This window comes from Anolis carolinensis, chromosome 3 (assembly GCF_035594765.1).
Source record: "Anolis carolinensis isolate JA03-04 chromosome 3, rAnoCar3.1.pri, whole genome shotgun sequence".
NCBI classification, from domain to species: domain Eukaryota; kingdom Metazoa; phylum Chordata; class Lepidosauria; order Squamata; family Dactyloidae; genus Anolis; species Anolis carolinensis.
Window position 1 is genome coordinate 7,664,218 of NC_085843.1, and position 21,716 is coordinate 7,685,933.

At 39.2% G+C, this 21,716-nt stretch overlaps 1 protein-coding gene across 3 annotated transcripts in view; it reads right to left on the reverse strand.

The window, feature by feature from the left end:
* The window catches only part of uvrag (UV radiation resistance associated), a 104,499-nt gene that overhangs the window by 21,055 nt on the left and 61,728 nt on the right, over positions 1 to 21,716 (reverse strand). For all 3 annotated transcript variants that reach the window (XM_003225430.3, XM_008117777.2, XM_062974464.1), the window contains one exon: positions 13,346 to 13,424. In XM_003225430.3, the coding sequence (XP_003225478.1) occupies positions 13,346 to 13,424 (79 nt within the window). The remainder of the gene's footprint in view (positions 1 to 13,345; positions 13,425 to 21,716) is intronic.

Sequence of the window (21,716 nt, forward strand, 5' to 3'; positions counted from 1 at the left end):
TGCCTCTTCAAATTCCGTAACACTGCTAGTCACAGCTGGCCTCCGTTTTCCATTCTTGAGTTGGGAGTATGGTAGCTGCTTTGGGAGACGGTGATCGGGCATTCAGACAACGTGGCCAGTCCAGGGGAATTGATGGTGTAGCATTGCTTCAGTACTGGTGGTCTTTGCTTCTTCCAGCACACTGACATTTGTCTGCTGTCTTCCCAAGAGATTTGAAGGATTTTTCGGAGGCAATGCAAATGAAATCATTTTAGGACTTGAGTGTGATGTCTGTAGACAATCCATGTTTCGCAGGCATATACAGGGTTGAGAGGACAATAGATTTATATATAGTTTATATAGTAAGCCCCTATTAAAAAATGGCCACTGCTGCTCCACTTCATTTCAAGTGTCCAGGTACTACAGAGCATTTCCAGTACTAATCAACTAAATTGATCAACCCTTTTTTTAAAAAAAACTATACAAGTATATATGGTAATTTAAAAACTTTATAATCTTGTAGATAGCATCTATGTATGGCAGACAGCTATATAAATTAAATTAATTCTGCATTATAAGCAGCTTCACCATTCTGCTTGGTTTTGTGAAACACGTTGGTTGCCACTAACATTTAAGTTACCTTAATGCATTTTAATCAAATTTTAAGATGCCACACTGCATGCTTTCCATTTTTATGACTTAACACCATCTTTCACAGCAGGCTAGACTAAGCTCCAACATAATAAAAATATAGTGGGAACCAAATCACAGTAAATTGGAATTATATGTTAACTTAGGATAGTATTTTTTTTATTAAATGAATCTTTATGTTTGCAATTTTATATAGGGTTTCATTGTAAACTGTTTTATGTTTCCTTTTTTCCTTTTTAAAAGAAAAAAAGCAGTATATAAATGGATAAATAATCCAGTTCTGGGTGTTGATGGAGATTAAAATAATATAGCATGGATTTCACATAAGGCTGTTTTCCAGACTTCCACTTTTGGAGGTGAGTGGCCCCTGTACCAGGAGGAGCCAGGAAGCAAACATATGAAGAGAAATAAAGTGAGAGGCAAGATGGAAATGTATCTTTATTAAATTGCTATCTACACATGGTCTCCATCAGGAAAAGCTTTTTAAGATTTGGTACAGACTAACGGTTTGCAGCCAAACATGTGCCTGGCCCACGGCCCCCACGCTCCCTTGCCTGCCTCTCTATCCCTTCCAGCAAACAGCACAGCCTTCATCTAATCAGGAAATTGATACATTTTAACCTGTCACACATTTTAATCCACACTCTTCCTTCCCAACCTTTTTCAGTCCCAGGCTTCTTCTTTTCCACTTCTGTACCAAACTTTCTCTCAATCCACTATATATTTGTTATCTAATGCTTTCACACATTATCCCTATTGCCTAGACTCTGTTTCACCAGGAATTCTCATTCTGGGCCATCTTTGCACTCTATTTGCCCATTTCTCTTAACAGTTGGGGTATTCTCTCCTGATAAACCCAACTACCTGAACGCAGTCTCCCTTCCCCAGGTAACTTAGTTTAAAGCACTCCCAATCAGGTTTGTGAAGCTGTTAGCAAAAGCATTCCTGCCAGCCTCTGTTAGGTTAATGAAGTTAGCACTTCATTAAATTTCAGACCATTGTTCCTGGGAGCACCATCTGCAAAGCCAACTATTCACTTCTATTGTCCTTCTCTCCCTTTCCTGGCAACATCCTTGAAATGGAATGAGAAACGAAATAACAACTTGGGCATCAAGGTGCTTCTGCTTCCTGCCCATAGCTTCGAAATGCTGTGTGATCTCCCAAAGGCTACATTGCACAGTGTCATTGGTTCTTGCATGGACCAAATGGAGGGGGTAGTGGTCTGTGGCTTGACAAACCCAGTCTGTGTCTGTTACATCTCGGATTTTTGCTCCATGGAAACAGCACACCTCTCACAAAGTCATGCTGTCAGGTCTGCAAATCACATCTTCTATACCCCTCAGGAAGGACTCTCCTACCATCTCAACACGTCTTCGTGTAGGATTGCCAGGGGCCTTTTCATGTGCTGACTCTTCCAGTGGAATCCGTACATTCACTGAGGACAAGCTCTGTTGCATTTCTTTTTTGTTCTGCATCATCATTTATGCTGGAGACAACTTCAAATTGATTCTGTAGCTCCAAACTTACAGAATGATTCCTGGTCATTCTACTCCTATGTGTAACATTTCTCCAAAGGTCCACCTCCTATGTCTGTGGTGTGACCTTCTCCTCCTCCTTTGTGGGATTCCTCTTGAAGACACTCTAGTCTGGAGGCTCCAAGACAATCTCTTCATCTCAAATGTTGTAGTGTGGCTACCTGGGCCTTAAAGAGATGGGCTTTCTCTTCTAACCTGCGCTTGCTGCAATTATAGCTATCCATTTCCTCAGGCAAGAACACAAATACTCCACAGCTGTTGCAGATGACTGTATGAGCTCCCTCACTGTTGATTTTAGCAGAATTAGAGAATGGAACAGAAATCTTGGCATCCCCCTCAAACCCTTCCACAAAAAACACCTGTTTGTCTTCCTCCTGTACGTCAAGTTCCTGGAACTGGTGCTGTAACTAAATAGAGAGCTAGTGCCAGTTACCTCCTCTCTCGACCAAGAGAGCCAGTGTAGCCACTCTATGCGGATTCAGCAGATGGTATTCAAAAGCATGTTGTCACTGATCACAGGAGGTGGCCTATAGCTATGACAACTAGCCATTTATTGTATTATCCTCCATAAATCTGTCCACTTTCTTTACTTTGGGGGAATGCTTTAGACAGGAATATGTACATCTAACCCATGCACTTTTCAACAGCAATAGAATAAGTCCTCACTAAAACCTGTGGAAACCCCAAAAGAGCAGTTGTGGTAAGAAATCACAAAATGCCTTTGATCCTGCAGTTTGGAGATCCTGCAGTAAGGAGGTATTAACACAACAGAGTTAATGTTGAGGGTGGGATGGGATGGGAAGAAGGAAATGTGTGGCCTACCTGCATAAAATTGTACATTCTAACCAAAACACACACACCTCATTCTCCCCATTCTCATCCAAATCCCTCAAGATGAACAAAATCCATTTTATGAATGAAGGTATCATTCACCATAGAGCAGAAGCTGGTACAGTGAAGAGAACATCAAAGCCAATTTAACAAAAAGGCAATTTCTTTGCCCTTCCTTTTGGAGGCTGAACATTTCTTAAATGGCTATTTCAACTGCTTTTAGTATTGTGCCTTCAAGGCTTTTTTCTTCCCTGTTAAAAGGGTAGGCATTACATATGGAAATTATCTAATGCTGTACATCTTTTTAAAAAGCCCATCCTCAATTTCTAATGGTTTATTAATGTACTAAAAAAAAGGATTAAGGGGCTTAAGGAAGACAAACATCCATTCCAAATATTGTCAGACTGGGAAACAATAGAATAGGAAACACACTGTTCCCAGCATAAAAGTAACAACTATCACTATTTGCACTTAATCATGTTAATTCTGGAGATGTCAAGAGAGTTCAACAGCACCATCCAAAAGAAAACTTCCAAGTCAGATAATAGCTTTCTTGGCTCCATGTTTGAGATCATTTTAGTTTTCTCTTAGATATCGCCATACAATCAATGACTCTACTCAAGATTTAAGTTTCTCCTTTTACATGTAGTTCCTGGAAGCAGCATTATTTTGCAAAGATAATGGTGAGATGTAGTTATTTCACTGTCTTTATATTTCAGGTGCCTGTGGAGGTATAGATAGGGAAGCATGTATGGTTCAAAAAGGTTCACCGTTCTGATCTGCAGCTGCATGCTGGCCATAAAGTGGAATGGGTCAAAAGAGATCTCCAAATGCACATCCACTGGGCTTCTATCAGAGGGGAGGCAGGATAGTGCTGAAGGAATGCTGAAGTTTATCCAAGAAAACAGTCCAGTGGCGGGCACCAAGGGGTAATCCACATGCAGTGGATTGTTCCTTCAGCCAACCAGAGAATTGGGGAAGTAGGCAACATAAAGCCACCAAATACTTATGGAAGAGTGGCCTCAGACTAGCAGAACTCCTTCCTTGCACTCAGCTAAGGTACCAAAGCTCGAACATATTATAATTATAATGGGAAGGTACTGGTAGTGACTCGCAGGAGTCATACGAAGATGAACAGAGGAGTGGGGCCACTGTACCACGTAACTCTTCTTGGTAGAATTAACCAGATCTAGCCATGCTTAGTTTCTGAAATAACACGATTTTGTTACTAAGGGTGCTCTATGATAGTCCCTGTCCATAATAATGAGACCTAAAAATGGTTTTCCAATTTCAGAAGGCAAATATACAAATATCTTGCATATACTACCCCTAATTTTAAATTACAATGGAATATAGTCTTCCCTCCACATCCATATGTTCTGCATCCATGGATTCAACCATCCAGAGCTTGAAAATATCCCTCCCACCACCTGCAAACCCCCAAAAGCAAACCTTGATTTTGCTATTTTATATAAGCAACACCCTTTTACTATATCACTGTATATAATGGGACTTAAGCATTAATAGCGCGAATGGCAATCATGGGGGATTCTGGAACCAAAACCCCAGTAGATATCAAGGACCGACTATATTAAGATTGAACGTTAGAAGGAACTTTTGAGTGTAGGAGAAGTTCAGCAATGGAAGAATCTGCTTAGAGAAGCCTTCAAAAAGAGGCTGGACAACTGCCTACTTGGCATACTTTAGATGAAGATCCTGCACTGAGCAAGGCTTGACTTGATGGCCCATGAAATCTCTCCAAATTTGATGGTTCTATGATTCGAAGGTGTGAAAAACGCTTTAGTATGCAAAGATGAACAACAAGTGTTTTCTGACTATGCTGTCTGCATATGGCTAGCATATGGCAGGTCACATTTTTAATCCGTTAAACACAACTTGCTTGCCAATTTGTGTTTTCTGGCAGAATAATTTATTATAGGTATGTTTCAGAATAATCACTGTGCTCTACAGGAGAGGTGCTCAACCAAAGTGGGTATGGAGCAGGGCTCAAAGAAGGAACTCTGAGTAACACCTTGTGATGCTGCCTCTAACACAAGCGAACCGTGAAGTAGTGAGGGAACACTGTAGATGATATCTATAGCACTAAGAATGTATCTGAATTTAGGAGTAAGATGGCTTCTGAAGGGTTCCATGACTGAAAAGTCCAAAAAGAACCTTTCTCAAGCCCTGAAAGAGTGCCAAGTAATACCAAGTGCTGCTGTTTATATTTTAGAGGAAGGAACTGACAAAGCCACCTTGAGTACTCCTTGCCTAAGAAAATCCTCTGAAATGCATGGGCTTAGCAGAAGTCAATAGGTAACCTGATGGCACCTCGCACACAAATACCAGCTCTGTATCTTGCTATGTGCTGAAATTTCCAGTAGCGCTAACTCCCAACTATTGCCGCTTGATCATTCCTGGATTTTGGTGGACCGTGGGCATCGGTTCAAGGCAAGTTTAGTCTGTTCATAAAATAACTTCCTTCTTGAGGAAAGTCTGTCACACTCTGATTTTATTTGGTATTGTAATGAAGATGTGGGAATCATTTCCCCAAGCAAAACTAATACTTGGTATATTTGCTAGAGTGAATTCTGATTTTAAAAGGAGCTGCAGGGAGACTCATAAAACGTTGCCTCACTCTCCGCAATATATCATTTTATACAATAATCTTTTGGGAAAGGGCAATTTAGATGACAGTGCAGTCATTAAAGACTTCAAACCCAAACACACCAAGGCATATTATCAACGTTTAACTCTTTTTACAGCCAGACCAGAGTCTTGCATTATAACCTGAAACCTTCCAAAGTTTATGCCTTCGTATTTATTTAAACTCTTCAGTACCATGAAGCGATGTTTATCAGATTTCAAGACATGGGTGTATTCCCTTTGTATGACCTCACTCGGAGGGAACTCACACATTAATCTAACTATTGAATTGAGGTTTTTTTTTTCCTTTTTTTCTTTCAAGGGTTAAAAGTTCACAAGCCCAATGAGCAGCTTTGAAGCAAAAGGACATTTGTTTCCACAGAGAGCAGAAGTTTTACATGTTCAGTCCAAAACAAAAGAAAATTTCTAAAAATCTCAGTTTAAAATTCAGATTTAGCACTATAATTCAAAATGCTAACACAACTCAAATGAGAACCAGCTGGTTTACAAGCGATGCCAAGCCATGATGCAATATTATGTTTGAGATGATTCAATGAGCTAATGGATCCAGTAAACCAGTGAACCTTGAATGGGACAGGCACAGACTCATGGTCAATGGAAAAACTTATTGTCATTCATCCCTCTAAGATTCTAGAGGTGTGCTGGAAGCTCCTTCCTTCATAGAAGCATAGATTTGGAAGAGACCTTGTGGGCCATCCAGCCCCACCCCCTGCCAAGAAGCAGGAAAATTTCATTCAAAGCAACCTCAACAGACGGCCATCTAGCCTCTGTTTCAAAGCCTAGAATAGAATCATAGAATAGTATAGTTGGAAGAGACCTCATGGGCCATCCAGTCCAACCCCCTGCCAAGAAGCAGGAAATCGCATTCAAAGAAGGAGCCTCCAACAGTCTGGGAAAAAGAGTTCCACTGCTGAACAGCTCTCACAGTTAAAAAGTTCTTCCTTTCCTGTAGTTTGAAGCCATTGCTCCATTGTGTCCTAGTCTCCAGCAGAAAACAAGCTTGCTCCCTCCTCCCTATGACTTCCCCTCATGTATTGATCCATGGCCCTCATCATGTCTCCTCTCAGCCTTCTCTCCTGCACGCTAAACATGTCCAGCTCTTTCAGTTGCTCCTCATAGGGCTTGTTCTCCAGACCCTTGATCATTTTAATTGCCCTCCTCTGGACACATTCCAGCTTTGGAGGCTTTTAAACAAGAGAGATGACAATCTGCTGGGATTACTTTGTACTTTTCCTGCATGGCAGGGGGTGGACTTGGTGACCCATGAAATCTCTTCCAACTCTATGATTCTAAGTCCGAAATATTTCTAAGAGCTGTTTTCTCAGGTAAAGGAAACATGGTTTCTTTGTAATTCACTACCTTCCTAACTTTTGCATCCCAATCACAACAAATGTGGAGGCATGACTGTATTAAATACATGCCAATGTCTTACTGTTTTGGTTTCTAAAGAGTTCTAAATAGGTGGGACATTTGCCTGAGACAATATGATGTTAAAAGCTTCCCAAGACTTTAAATGGTCCAGACAACAATACTTAATGAGTAGATCTCCCTGGAAAGTACTGTATATGACAAATTTTCCAGATCAGGTTTAGATGGGGGAAAGTTTCCTCTGAATTCCTATTTTCTGCCAGCCATGCCCATAGGGCAGGTTTTTTTTTTATTTATCAGTTCCTCCTATAAGTGGGCATCACTTGGTTTCTCATAATAAAACAGAACATTTTTGTCAGTCTTTCTGGATAGCCTTTCAGCTGGTTATTTAGTACCTTAATTCACTTCTACGGTACTTTTTATGGGTTTGTCTGCCATCTGCAAAACAATTTAATTCCCAGAAGGAACACTCAAATGAAATCAACAGAACTGTTTTCTTACAGTGAGCAACTCAGCTGGGGAGGGAGACTCCCAGTCATTATGATTTGTCTCAGTTTTTAGCATGGAGGAACAAAAAATACACAATAAGATGTCCTGGTTTGTTTTACCACTAACGATAATGGTACTCCTTTTGTGCCTGAACCTGCTTTGATGCATGACAGCAGTAAAAGGAAACTGAAGTTTCAACCAGACAGCCCTAAAACACAGCACTGATGAGGTATAACTATAGTTGTTTTTTCATATTTACAGAAAATAAAGATGGGCATAATTGTTAAAATATGAAAACAGTGTACTAGGCAAAACATCAGTCAACATGTTATTAATTTTCTGACATAGGGATATGCATCAAGAAGATATTAAGAATGAAAAAGTGACAAGTCCCAGTGTTTCAGAATGCTATTACTAGGTTGTGGTCCCATAGTTCATGCAGCAAAGCAAACACTAAAGACTTCTATGGACTGATGGGGCCAATTACATAGGTATGTCTAGATTTCTACACAAACATGGAAGGCCTTAATGGCATCTAATAACTGATGGCTATATATAATTATCAGTAAGCTCTTACAACCATAGTTCTTTTAAAAACTTAGGGATCGTCAAAGATTGGAACGGTTACCTTTTCAAATTCTAGGGATGGTAAGATTGAACCTTTGAAGGTATTAAGCAACAGATTTGTAGTGTAGCAGTAACAGGCAAAGGACACCTTTAGACATCACGAGAAGCCAAGGCTCTGGTGGAACCTTACCTTCTTGAGCACTAGCAGCCTGTTGATACATACTGAGTAATCACCTCTACCGATGAGGAGTGTGAACAAACCACAGATTTGGGGTTGACCATCTATTCATTATGATATGCACACTCTCCAAAGAACTGGCTCTTTGGCTTGTTCCTTCCTGATAAGGAAAGGAACTGGATTCCTACAAATGTGTATATCACAATAAAAAAGCCACTAAGGTCAAGCAGGAGTGATACATGAGTATGCAATAGCAGGAAGGCTCATCAACACAAGGACTGCTGTAATGTCAAAATGCAACCTGAGGTTCTTAGGCCTGATAGCTCAAGGGTTCTTTCTACAGTCCATAATATGGTCCTCCCACTTTGTAGCCAGAGGCAAACTGCAAGCCACTTATTTCTTCCTAGCAATGGTGCTGAGCTGGAAATCATTTGCCATTGTAACACAAGTGGTGATATGGAAGCAAGGCCAAGATCTGTCCAGCTGTCCAAAATCAAAGTCACTTAGATAGAACTAAGAGACAACTGGACAATCAGGCATTGCTTTCCAACAACAAGGCAGATCCCCACTAATTTCCCAGTTTACAGCCAAAAAAACCCTGCATGCAGTATCTGTTTCTCTCCTCATTTTGACAATGCACCCATGTCACCCTTATTGCCATACGAGAATATCAGTTTTTCAACATAACGGTAGGTTAGGTAGACTCAGAGAAAAAAGGCTCTGCAACCAAATAAGCAGGTTCTGGATCTAAAAAAAGGATTAGACCATACAATGCACACAGTATGTTTCAAGGATGCTTTCCATGTGCGGGAAGATTCCTTTTTTATGGTCCTTGGTTTTAATCTCAACCAATTTCCAATTCCTAAAGTGATTCCGTGCACATCCCTTGTGAGTCTGCCTGAAACTAGAGAAATATGCAACTCTTCAGTTCCAAATAGGAAAAGAATCTCTCTGTGTCTGTGATTAGTGATGACTTTTAAAAAAGGAAGGGGGAAAGGCGGCGGGGGGACGCAGATGAAACAGATGGAAGTCATTATCAACTAGCTGAAATAGAATGCACTGATATACCGTTCCCAGTTCAAAACAACGCCCATAATGATCTGCAGAAAAGTATATTGACCTGCTTATAATTCCACCTTACAATCTCCAAGGAATTAGGCATGATTTTCATTGTTCTTCCTTTTCCATTTTCAGAGAGATTCCATTCCCCCTCCTGGGACAAGTTTTGATTTTCCAATAATTTTTTTGTTGCTTTGAATGCTTCAGTCCTATTCTTCCCAGAGAGGACTCTATGGGTGAGACACATATCACAAAAATCCGACATGAAGAATTTCCCATTGCTATTCACATTGCTCGCCTGACTATCAATAGATAATCTGAGCATATTATGTAACACTAATAGTCCTCATCAGGACCATAGCCAGAAAAAAAAAATTAGGGTGGGCGTGGGTTTGAAACATTTTTAAACGAATCATGAAAAGTAGCTCCATAATGCAAAATAATTTTAATTCTATATTTTAATATAAGCTCAATTAAATAAAATGTCTATTTTAGCTACAAAGCTTCATGTCTAAAAAAAAAGCCTTAAAATAACTCTTGATTGGTAATTTAGTGGTTACAGAAGAATACCACAACGCCTGTTGTAAACACTTGAAAACTGTGTCAATACACTTTGACAGAAATCAGGCTCCATTGATAAACTTCAGTGGATACTCAAGAGTGCAAGTTCAGTCAGTCTTTCTTTCCTTTCATTTGTAGCTGTTGACACTGGCAATGTTGCAGAAATCTGAAGAAGTTCCTTCACATTTGGAAAAAAACTGTCTATCACAGACAAGATATGCACTTCTCCCTAGCTTTTTCTAAGAGACTGTCGACATGTTTCAGACTACAGAAAATGTCCATATCTACTCTTTGTAATGTTTTGCTAAGCTTTCTTAGGATGTGTATGGTTACTACAAATTCAGCATTCAGAACAGCTAAAAGAAGATTTCCAGCTTAGGAAGAAGTCTCACTGTTGTATAGAGGACTCTCTTTTAGTTCTTCAAGTGTTCTTACTGCCACACTGTACAGTTCAACAAAAGGTAAAACTCCATCATGTCGCTCAACCCAACCGTTTTCACAAAGCACCAACAGGTTGTTTGCTCTTGATTTAGGGAAACACGCTTTTATAGTTTTCTTCAACAGTTCCAGTCTGATGGATAATGCTCTGAAGAAATGGCACACAGATGCTACTGTTCCTTGACAGCTTCTGACAGGTGGAATGTTGCAAGTCTTTGCTAAGGCTAGATTTAGTGAGTGAACACTGCAGTGCATGTAGGTAGCCATTGGATACTTTTGCAATATAATTGCATGTGCACCACTAATATGATCACTCATATTAGCAGCTCCATCACATCCCTGTCCACACAAATATTGCAAGTTCAGCCCAATTTTTCCAGTGTTTTCAAAATTATGCCTGCAAGCCCTCTACCTGTCAAATCACTTATCTTCACAAAGTCTATAAAGTCTTCTCTTATCCCTGCAGCTTCAATATCAGCATACCTTACTGAGAGCAATAACTGTTCTGAGGTACTCACATCCAAAGTTTCATCTGCCAAAACAGAGATACACTGTGATGCATAGCATCTTTCAACAATTTCTTTGGCTACCTTATCACGACAAATGTCTATCAGTTCATTCTGTATTTAAGGATTAGTATACTAGGCATTCATAGCTGCAGTTTTGAGATGACATTTCAGCTCAGTGTATTCTGATCTGGCATGAGATCTCAACACGGTCCTGAAATTACCACCATTGTGCAAAGGTTCATTACAAGCAATAGGTCCTGAATCATTGCTCCCTCTTAAAGCCAATTCTTGTCAACCACAAAGGATAATAGTTTCCACAATTGGCAGAAGTTTCAGTTTTCTTCTTCTGTATTATTCTTTTCTTTATCACGATGACGGATTACATCAAAGCATTTTTCACTGTAAATCAGCAAGTTTTTAGCCAAGCACAAGTTGTTCTGATGGTACTTTATTTTATGGTGTTCACTGCATCTTTTTATTGTATAAATGGTTTATCAACCAATGCACCACCCACAACTTCTCCAAACAACACACAGTACTTACAGAGTGACCTTGTACATGAAATATGTAGACTAACCAGGGAAATCTGTTGAACCATTTAGACTGAAAACTTAGATGCCTCTTCTTATCCACAGGAAATGGTACCCTGGTAATGGAGTCTGTGGATTTTGCAATAATTGAGATTTTACTTGGTGCCCAACTGCTCACTGGAGGGAAGGATATTACAGGCAAAGAGAAGTATTTTGGCTACATAATGAGAAGACAAGAAGAGAATGATGCTGGGGAAAATGGAAGGAAAAAGGAAGAGAGGCCGACCAAGGACAAGATGGGTGGATGGTATCCTTGATGTGACTGGCTTGACCTTGAAAGAGCTGGGGGTGGCGACAGCCAACAGGGAGCTCTGACGTGGGCTGGTCCATGAAGTCACAAAGAGTTGGAAGTGACTGAACGAGTAAACTACAAAAAAAGCCAGGTTTTTTTTTTTAACCTGAAAATGTTCAGGGGGAGGGGTTGAACCCATACCCTTCACCCTCTTGGCTACTGGCTTGTTCATCATAAATCTACCTTAAAGATCTATGTTAGTTTAACAGTCAGATCACTGGATTATCCAGCTCAGTTTTGTTGCCACACAATCCTGAATGTGTCCAATCTTACCTGATTTTAGAAGCCAAAAATGGCTTCTAAATGGACCTGGTTACACTTACATGGACGATCATAGCTACATCTACAGCTACCAAAATAATCCAGAGTAAAGTGGAAGCTTTACTGCACTGGATGTAGCATGTAAAGTCTGCACGTACAGGAGAGTTCAAACAGGTAGTTGGGCAGACATCGCATTGGCATATGATACCTTGTCCTCCTAGCTAGTTCACTAGCTAGAAGGAGCTCCCTGACAGCACATCTCTGAAGTCACAACAAGGTGTTCAACCATGTCATCTCCAAAAACAAATGTCACCAGCAAGGCTCTGCAGGGAAGCAGCCTGGAGTTAATTCTGGCCATCAAAATAGTGGTGGGTGTTTTTGAAGTGTGGACATTGGATTACCCACTTCAAAAGCAGTGGAGTTCCAGGGTAAACTGCAGTTCCCCTTGTGTTGGATTTATGGCTGGAAGCAGTGCTTCTGCTTCAAAACCAGCCATACGGTATAAAGTGGTGTCAAACCTGTGACCCTCCAGGTGTTTTGGACTTCCTGGCCACTGGACAAGCTCGCTGGGGATTCTGGAAGTTAGAGGTCCAAACATCTAGAGAGCTGCAAGTTTGACACCTGTATGCTATGTGGTTTCCTTGCAGGGGTTGCAAGGCGAGTCCATTTTAGCAGTATTTGGCCCATGTAGACAGAGTTCACCAGCAAATACCAGAAGCTGTATTGGTGAAGCACCTAGAAAATATGCTTTCCAGGTAGAATATCCCAGGTTGAGGCTGGATCCGTATTATGCAGTACAGACCCATGTAATGCAGTTTGATTGCATTGAACTTCATTATATGGGCCTACACTGACCAGTTCTCTGATAGCAGATCCAGCCTGAGTCTCCAAGTAGGGCTAAGAAAAAAATCCTGCTTAAAAGCCTGCCAACCAGAGTTGAAAATACTGGGCAAGATGGACAGTCTGACTCAACTGAAGGAAGTTTCTTATGTTTCCAGTATCAGCCTTCTCCTGTTACAGCTATGACTTGATTCTAGATTCCTTCCTAACCATAATGGAAAATGCTGAGGAATAAAATGTGGGACCCTTTTGCAGGCAAAACATTCTCTACCACTAGGTACAGTTCTTTCTCACTCCATGGTAAATCCAGGTGGCTGGACTTCTGGCTGCACAGCCTGGGACCACAAGTGTCCAAGATGTGGAAAGAATGCGTATATACTATATTTATATGAATAGAGATTCTTTCTGCCTGTCTCTGGGCACAGAAATCTAGTGTGCACGAAATGCAGAGAACCAACTGCTTATTTTCTCTCCAAAGAAGAATTATATTATTCAGTCATGGAAAAATAATATTCTCACCACTAACATACCTGTGCAATGTTTTTGTTGAGAAGGTAGACACCATAATCAAACTGTAGTTTCTCTCCTCCTTTTGGATATAATGGAAACCTAAAGGAAGAAGGGGAAAATATGATTTCACTTGTTTACACAAGTAATTCTGGAAAGCCATTTCTCCTGTCACAAGTTTTTTGTGATATAAGACACAGAAGCCTTGCTTCACCAACAAAGAAGCCAATACATACAAACAGTTTTTTGCATATTTCGAAAGGGGGAAAAGTTTAGCCAGCACAGCCTGCCTCTTCACTGAGAACCACTGCAAATTTAATACGTGCCCCACCCACAACTTTAAGTATTACAACAGTATTATTGTAATGCAAACCTAGATTTTCCTCCTAAACCAGCTCAAAACCCTGCTTTCAAATCCTGAAGCCAGAAAACTGGCTAATGTTAAACAAGGCGGTTGTCAGTGCCAAGGGAGTTGGAAGACCATTACAACCAGTTGAGATCCTCAATTGACAGAAGGCTCATTCATTCTTTGCAGGCTTCATCAAACATATGAAAGGCATCACTGAAAATAATCTCTCTCTCCATTTCTGAGACAAAAACTCCATGCTTTGAGCCAAGGGACATCAATTGAGTACAGTCCGTCAAGTGCAAACCTAAACCCCGTTACTTGTGAGGAAACCTTGTGAGCTCAGTAGAATTTACTTGTAGCAGGTATTCGCACCAGAAAGCTGGTAAACCAAAGGGGTTATTATCAAAGAGGAATGTTGGATCAGCGAAGGTTGGATAAGTGAGACTCTACTGTAGTCAGCAAAAGGGTGATCAATTTACCATTGTATTTGGAAACTTTTCTGGAAACAGAAATAAATTAAATGTATAGAAGTGATCACATTTTTCAAAATTAAACGTAACAAACATGATTTGGAACAAAGGTGCTACATCCTTGGAATTCATTCCTTGTTTACTAATAAGCAATAAAAGTGATTTGTTCTGAAATAATCTGTAATGATATGGTAAGGTCATTGACTACCATAGAGGCTAGAGCAGTCTTCCAAATAATACACAGAGTATATTAAAGTTTTATTTTCCAGTGACCATTTAAAATTCTTATTTGAGTCCTAAGTTTTACTATCACACTGTTCCCAAAAGCATTTTTCACTACAGCAAATAAATTATATTACTGGCATTTCATTAATAGGGGATTAGATTACTGACAACAGGAGTTTAGGTGACTCAAACAGTACTTAATCTATGCATATTTCCTCAAGACAACCCATAAGTTGTGCAATGCAGTGGCAAGGCCTGACATCCCGAGTTTGAATGTCACTTTAGTCCTGAGCAGTCTGAGATAACAATCTGCCTTCACTCCCTTACTGCAATCTTCTGTGATGAGGAACTTAAAACATCTTATGTTGTCACTGTTTTTCTATGGAAATATTTCTAAAAATGTGTTGTTTCATGATACTAATTACTACTAAAATTAATTTCAAAGCTGCTATCATTCACTTTTTCTTCTAAAATTCTGAAAGGCAGAACTCTAAACAGATGGCACCATAGAAGTGACTGTGTTAACTGTTTTCTTGTGCTCTCATATTTCCCTTTAATTCAAACAATGTAAGAAAAGTGTATGGTACTGACCTGCCCTGTCTTAAATGTACTGAGCACAAGGGCACTTTCTTCAGGTAAATGTGGATGGAACTACAACCTGGATGGATATGCTTTGTTCCAATAAATACAAATATTTCCCTACAAATATTTCAGATCAAACACTGTGGGTTAACAGGGAATGGTTTGTGGCGTTTGCAAAGGATGGAAAATTAAAATAGCATATATGCTAAATTTTGGTGACTAAATAAAAGTATGACATCTTTGCTAAATCACATCTAAATTTGTATGATGTTGCCAAATCCCAGGAAGCTGCCTAAGAATTACATCAAAAATGTACTCAATTGCAAGTCTGCCTTACAATGCTTTGCGGAGGACATGTGATAGAGAGATCCTTTTTAAAGTATTCAAGAATTAATGGTATCAATGTGTAAAAATGCATGTAGCAAAAATATTCAGACCATCCTATTCAGACTGATTGTGAAATGGCAAATTTCAGTTGAATGGAACTGAATGGACTGGGCTAATACAGGGCTTTCCTTCTGATTTAGTTTCACTTCAATATTCTGTGGGACCTGTGGATTGTATATTTGGACGGTTCTACACATATTATTCACCTCCAAATCCTCAGGATAGGAAAAGATTAACATTTGAACAAAGATTTAGTTCAGCAATGAGATCATTATGCAGATGACAGGCATTCTGTGTTATTAAAACAGTTTCTTTAAAATACTCAAGACAAAAACGATATTATCTCTAACCACAGCTACTAAAATGAAAGCTTTGGCAAATGTCATTACAGTGCCCCAAATTGTGAGGGTCTCTGTTTTACAATGCTTCAAACTTTTAATGGGTGACTTCGAGTTGAGAAATATAAAATCACTCTAATCACTATACATATAAGCTCACTCTACTTAACAGATCTATAAATCTTAATCATAGGACAGGAAAATACAACACACTAAAATAAATGTACTTATGAGCAGCAAAATTCCACTGCTCTCTGTTGTTGTATGAATCACAGAGAATCAATTTCAGTATCTGAGTTACTTTATCCCATTGTAGCAGGATTTGGATTATAAAAGGATAAAATTACAATTAATAACACAAAACGCATTCAGCCTGGGCAATAAATATACCCTTTAAAACCAAAAAGTATGGTTTGTTACAAGATAGTATTTCATTATGTTGTTAGAAATAGAGGGGATTTGCTACATTTAGAAGCAAAAGCTATAAAAAGGGGGCTGAACTGGGTTCATGGCTTCTTCATATTTCTTTTAAGGTCTCTTTATATTATCAAATATAATATAAATTGTTAAGGAAGCAGTGCCCCTTTTTAGTTCCACTGATTTCAATTCTGTGTAACAGTCTGCCTCCTTTCAACACAACTCTAATGAAAAAAATCAGAAGTGTTGTTCATAAAATAAAATATAGTTTCTACGTATAGCAATGCACAACAGCACCTCATATAATCAACAACACAACTGGACAAGACTGGAGAGCACTAAATCATTAGCACCATCACTTTGCAATGCTGGGTTTGGGTTTCTCAAGGTCAAACCTCCAAATGTAACATTTTATTTATTGTGATTGTACATTCCTGCATTAGAAGGAGCTGGACTGGATAGCACTTGGGGTCTTTTCCAACTCTACATTTCTGTACATTCAACCCTCACCATTATTACTCTATCACTACTGCATCTTCTCTTCCCTCACTACTTTAGCTCATGTTTCTGTGATGTAAGATATGTTATTGGGAGGGAGGAGGTGTTCAGGAAGTGACTAAGTCAACTTGTTGGTTTATTTTGTGTCAAAACATTGCATAAATAAATATAAAATTGATAAAAAATAGAGGACACACAAGCAGATAAATACTTTTTGACCAAAAATGGGCAACAGTGAACACACTGTCTGTAGTTTTAAACAATTCTTCCTCTGTGCATGAGGCAGGGCATTGTGGACAAGCATCCAGATGTGGAGTTGTTTGTTCTGCTCCACAGTCGCAAATAGTGGAGGATTCCTCTAGGTAGTGCCATTTTGCAAGGTTGTTTTTTGATCTGCCCACTTCACTTTTGAGTCTGTTCAGGCATTTCGAAGTTGCCCATTCTTGGTTTGCCCCTGAAGGCAGACCCTCGTGGGGAGCCATCTATTTGGGATTTCCTGGTTTAGCTGCCCACAGGGATGTTTTTGCAGTTGCTGGGGGAACATTAAGAGGAGTGGTGGTTCTCATGATGCCATGCAGAAGATGGCTTTCACAGTGTTCAACCTTTTTTCTTGTTGGTAGCAAATAAGAGCATAAGAAGAGCTATGAGGATATCACACCATGGGCTGTCTTTCAACATACCTCAGGCCCACTGGTCCATCAGATGTTTTCGGAAAGTCAACCAGTAGGGCAGAGCTTTCCAAACATTTCATGTTGGTAACACATATTTCAGACAAGCATTTTGGAACACAGTAATTCATCTTTACTAGCAAACCGGAGGTTAAACAAACCCCTTATACTGACCCATGCATAAATTGTGACACACAAAAAAAAATTTCCCCCCATGTTACTCCGGAACTGTGGAACACACTCCGATCAGAAATGTGACTGTTCCCCAGCAAAAAAGACATTCCCTAAAATTATGATGCATTTTTAAAAACGTAAGTCTTCTCAATCATTTCTTGTTGTCATAAAATTATTTCAGTTATACAGTAGAGTCTCAGTTATCCAACATAAACGGGCTGGCAGAATGTTGGATAAGCGAATATGTTGGATAATAAGGAGAGATTAAGGAAAGGCCTATTAAACATCAAAATAGGTTATGATTTTACAAATTAAGCACCAAAACATCATGTTATACAACAAATTTGACAGAAAATGTAGTTCATTACACATTAATGCTATGTAGTAATTACTGTATTTACAAATTTAGCACCAAAATATCACAATGCATTGAAAACACTGACTACAAAAATGCGTTGGATAATCCAGAACATTGGATAAGTGAGTGTTGGATAAGTGAGACTCTACTGTAGTTATTTTTGATTTTAAAAAAGTTTGAATTTATTGTAAGCAACCCTGGTGACCTCTTATTGTTTTACTGGTACTAATTTAATATGATAATTTAAAACGTACATTTAAAAAAATCCACCCTCAAGTTACATTTGAACTTTTCTGTAGAAGTTAATGATCAATTTCAAGAGCAAGCTTAAAAATTAAGTGAATCAATCTATTACTGATTTCATCTCTAGCATAATTTCCTCAAATCATCATGAGCAGGCATCCATTTTATTCTCTCAATTCATTCTCTTATTATAATGCAAAAGATAATATTGTTAGCATAACATAAAATTTGCAACATATTATCAAGACTACACTGTTATCAAGATAACATTACCAAGACTTTAGCAATATCTCTGGCAGGGGGTGTAACTGAAATTTCATGTAAAGTAAAAGTATTGTGTCAGTTTCTTAGCATCTTACTTTCCTGAGAAGTGAAGCAATTTTGGTCAAGCAGGTCCAAGCTCAAATATTAAAAAATTAAGAACTAAAAGCTTACCTTCACCCAAGAAACATTTAGTGAACTCAAGACTTGTCCACCTACATATATTTATAATTATTATTTCTTGTTACAAATAATTCATCATCAACATCATGATTATTTATTGCTTTTACAACAGTTTATTATTACAGCTCAATATTTTGTAGCTTAGAGTTAACAAAGATACAATAAACTTCTCTTATGTTTGCCACTATGATAAATGAAGGACACTCTGCAATATTCCTTGAGAGTCACCATTATCACAACCCTAAAAAGGATATCTTTTAGAGCACACTATTTCCCATTAAACGCTTAAACTCACTCCTACCCGTCTTCCCTCTCATCCTGACCTCGGACAAATACTTCGCAATCACATTCTTATTTCATTTCACAACCTCATGCTGTTACTAGGCTAATCTCGACCTGTTCAGCATCACGGGACAGCTACAATATTTGAAAAGGCTGTAATGAGTCTCCGCAGGCCTCTTAGGTCCGTCAGATGTTAACTGTTAAAGCAAAGCTAAAAGGATCTAGATACTTTTTAAAAAGAAGAAAGATTTCCTCTTCAGATACAAAAATTTGCTCTTCTGGGTGCTCAGGTCTGAGTGTCGTTATTGCTAAGTTCTGAAATTTATGGACTTCTCTTGGTATTTCAAGAGATCAATCTCATATGTACCAATATGCGGGCGATTGGTTTTTCATATGTCCGCGTATAGCCACCTGCCTTCAATCCAAAGTATTCTTGAATCATAAGCAACCTATTGATTTTTTAACAGTCCCTCCCACCTGGACATAATCTAACATGAAAAGCATGTGGTTTCGATCCTGATTTTCCTTTATTCCCTTACATTTCAAACTGAATTGCAAGAAACTCAAGCAAGGGTGTGCAAATCCCCTCTCCTCCAACAACATGCACACAAAAATGCTGTCTGATAAAATATGGCTGAAAACAGAATGCTTCCAGTCACGTCTTGGAAAGAAATTTTCTCACCAGCAGACTCTTAAGAAAGGAGAAAATTCCAATTCATGGCCATAGATGCTAAGTGAGAATGTCAGTGTGATTTTTTTTCCTAGGCTGCCTGAAGGATTTGGTCCGGTGCAAAGACAGCCAATCCTTGGTGTGGTTCAGGAATTTGAGCATTAGACTAATATGTTCTCTACCTAGGTTCAAATCCCTGCTCAGTCATGGAAACCTATTGGGTGACCTTGGGCAAATAATGCTATCTCAGTTTTAAAAAAACCCTAATAATAGGATACACTTTAGGGTTGCCATAAATTGGAAACAACTTGGGTAACAGGAAATTGGGCAGTAGATGCCGGCTCTGATGTGCAGAAGAGAATACCATCCTGTACAAATGGCAAGATATAACTATTTGTAATGAAACACATTTCAAAATAACTGTAAATATAAAGTCTCAAACAGTTTAGAACACATTAGGTAAAGGATCACCTCTCCTCTACCAACCTGTTTGTGACTTCAAATCTTTCAGGGAAAATACTTAGATTATATCATCACCTAACTGCTAACACTCTTAACAGGGTCTCCTTGGTGGTATAACCTTGTTGTGGAACTCCCTTTCTCTGGAGATTATGCTGAAACGAGCTCTGCCAGCTTTTGTTGCCAGATGGGGAAAAAAGTAAGACTCCATACGATGATTTCATTTATTCACGCCTGTGGGAAAAGCAATCTTTCTAAAAATTTGCACACTGAATGAGAATGGCAAATATCTGTCTTTCTGGTGACTTCCTTCCTGCTGCAAATCCATTCACCCTAAAAAGCTTAAAGCAGAGGGTGGAAGAGTTTGCATAAAGCAGCTTTAGTCAAGGATTGAAGTCTACTTGCAATACTCAAAGCACAGAGGTCTCAAACAGACCCAATCTAGACATTATTTGCTGAATTTATATCCTATCTTTCTCTCAAATGAGATTCAAGGTGGCTTACAGTGATTTGAAAAGGTACCACTAGATTTCTAGGTTTCTGGAAATATGACCAGGAATTTGCCTCATAGCTGTGATCCTGCAGTCAGAACAATCTGCTAATAGGGAAAGGTAAGTTAGATGTACATCACCCATCGCATAAAACCTAAGTGCCGAAGGAAGATGTGGTCCACAACCGACAACTGAAGGTAAGCCACCGCCACCAACACAGCCAGTCTTTTCCACTTGCTGTTGAATGCAGAGAAATTGGTCTCACTATATAACTTACAACTATGGTACTTTTCTCAAGATATTTTTATGATTCTTAAGTGCAGCGTGGTGAGTTAAGACTTTGGCAATTAGGGAAGCCAACCCTTCAGCAAGAAATGAAAGGCAAACGTTTAAAGCGTATACACTTGCACACACTTGAATTATACCAATTACGGAGTGGTCGAATTCTGGGGCCTCTGCCAATTGACCTAATTACCCATGAAGCCTGGGAAAGCTGGGGCTCATTTCCAGTCTACAAGAGACCGGATATAGTTGAAATACCTAATCCCTGGAAGGTCATGGGGGTTAAAACTACTTAAGTACCAAATTTGGACTCACTCGAAAATTGCTATAATTCCTGATTAGTAGTACTGATACCGTGAGCAATTGCTTAGATTACACAAGAATTTTACAAACTGGGGTTAAGTAGGCCACAGGCACATTATTTTTGGATTGATATATTATACGGGTCCTCCGGCATGTTTTGCTGAGGCATAGCATTTTTGCTCCCAGAAGATTTCAGAACTACCGAAAGAACACTTCCATTACCGCCGTCAAGTGTATTGTTATTTTACAGTTTCTTTAATTAAATAGAAGAATTGGGTTTCCAAGACTTCTCCCAGAATGAACTCAAAGTAACTGGAAGCAGCTTGCACTGATAGGAAACTCCACAGGTTTAACCCCCCCCCCTCCCCCGCGCTTTTTTGAACTGAGCTATGCTTCACAGGACATCAAAAAACCTGATAGGAAATGAAGATGGCTCAGAGAACTGCTCAGTGTGTGTGTGTGTATACACACACACACATACACACCTTCTTTTAGAGGATATAAATGCGACCTCACACTACCTACAAAGTTTAGCTCCCTCTTGCTAAAAATACAGCATTTGTTGGTAGACCATGCTAATGTGTGAAGCAGTCCAGATAGTTACATGAAGGAAGAAGTGATATGTAGATTTCAGATACAAGGACAAAATGTGATACAGAGCAATAATTTTAAAATATTCAGCTGCATTTAAGAGATGAAGACATGTAAGACTCGAAAGTAAAAGTTATGATCATCCAAGCTGACGAAGTACATC